General features: G+C 62.1%; 1 protein-coding gene across 1 annotated transcript; it reads right to left on the bottom strand.

Moving 5' to 3' along the window:
* Positions 1 to 18: 18 nt before the first annotated feature.
* ACA1_127090 (uncharacterized protein) lies at positions 19 to 865 on the bottom strand (the record flags this gene model as incomplete). The annotated part of the gene is given in 5 exon segments (XM_004333223.1): positions 19 to 130; positions 219 to 342; positions 355 to 416; positions 603 to 623; positions 717 to 865. Coding segments are annotated over 5 exon segments (468 nt in total), but the record flags the coding sequence as incomplete, so codon positions are not given.
* Positions 866 to 927: the final 62 nt, after the last annotated feature.

Raw genomic sequence — 927 nt, 5'->3', positions numbered from 1 at the left:
GGAGGTGCGGCAACGTACGATAGGTTTGACCTGCACGAGCGTGCTCGTGCCCTTTGGCACCACAATCTCCGCCTTGCTTACCTCCACTTCTTGTCCGTCCTTGTCCCAGCACTTCAAGACCTTCTCCACCCTGCAGTGATGTTGGCGCGCACCGACGACCTCGCGTCAGTGTGCGTGTGCGGTGGTGTGCGGGTGCGTTTGTGCAGGCGCCTATGTACCGATAGGGACGTGCGGCCGAGTGGATGATCAGGTAGGGTTCGGAGCCGCAACGCAACCTGACTGGGACCGAGTGGTCCAGACGGACCGTAAACGACTCCACGCGGGCCGTCAGGGCACTCTCACCTGCGGCCGCACCGGCTTCGGCAGCAGCCAGCACCATGCCACCACGCAGGCGCGGTGTCGCCCACTTCGACTTCCTAATAAAGGCAGGCGCGCACACGATTGGGTTGGAATGCAGCGAGCATGCTGACGCACAAACAACGACGAAGAATGAAGAAGAACGAAGAAGAGAAAGGTGCCTTGTTGTAGCCGCAACTGCAATGTCTCCCGCTCCCGCTGCTGCGGGGGAAAGGTGCTCCAGTCGCAAGCGCAGCCCTACGTACTCGCCCGCCGCGGCGCTGGATCTGCTCGCAATCACGATTATGAGCAACGCAGCACTGATGCGTCAGTTGCATGAACACCACAGGAAACATGCACGTGCACACATGCGTGTGTACCTGGGCTTGTCAAAGCGCTGAATGCTGACCACGGTGAAGGTAGCGAGGGTGGTCGGCTTTGGCAAGATGTGCCCGCGACGGCTGTGGCGACGGGCAGTGGCGATGGGCGCCACCACGACGGCCTCCAGGACTTGGCCCTCGCGCACCATTCCAGACTGCACCAGCGCCTCCACCACCTCCTCCTGCTTCTGCGTGTCCGTGGCGCCGGTGC

Source organism: Acanthamoeba castellanii, assembly GCF_000313135.1.
Source record: "Acanthamoeba castellanii str. Neff unplaced genomic scaffold scf7180000084696, whole genome shotgun sequence".
Classification (NCBI taxonomy): Eukaryota; Discosea; order Longamoebia; family Acanthamoebidae; genus Acanthamoeba; species Acanthamoeba castellanii.
The sequence above is the reverse complement of the archived record's forward strand: the minus strand, read 5'-3'. Positions and strand labels throughout refer to the sequence as shown.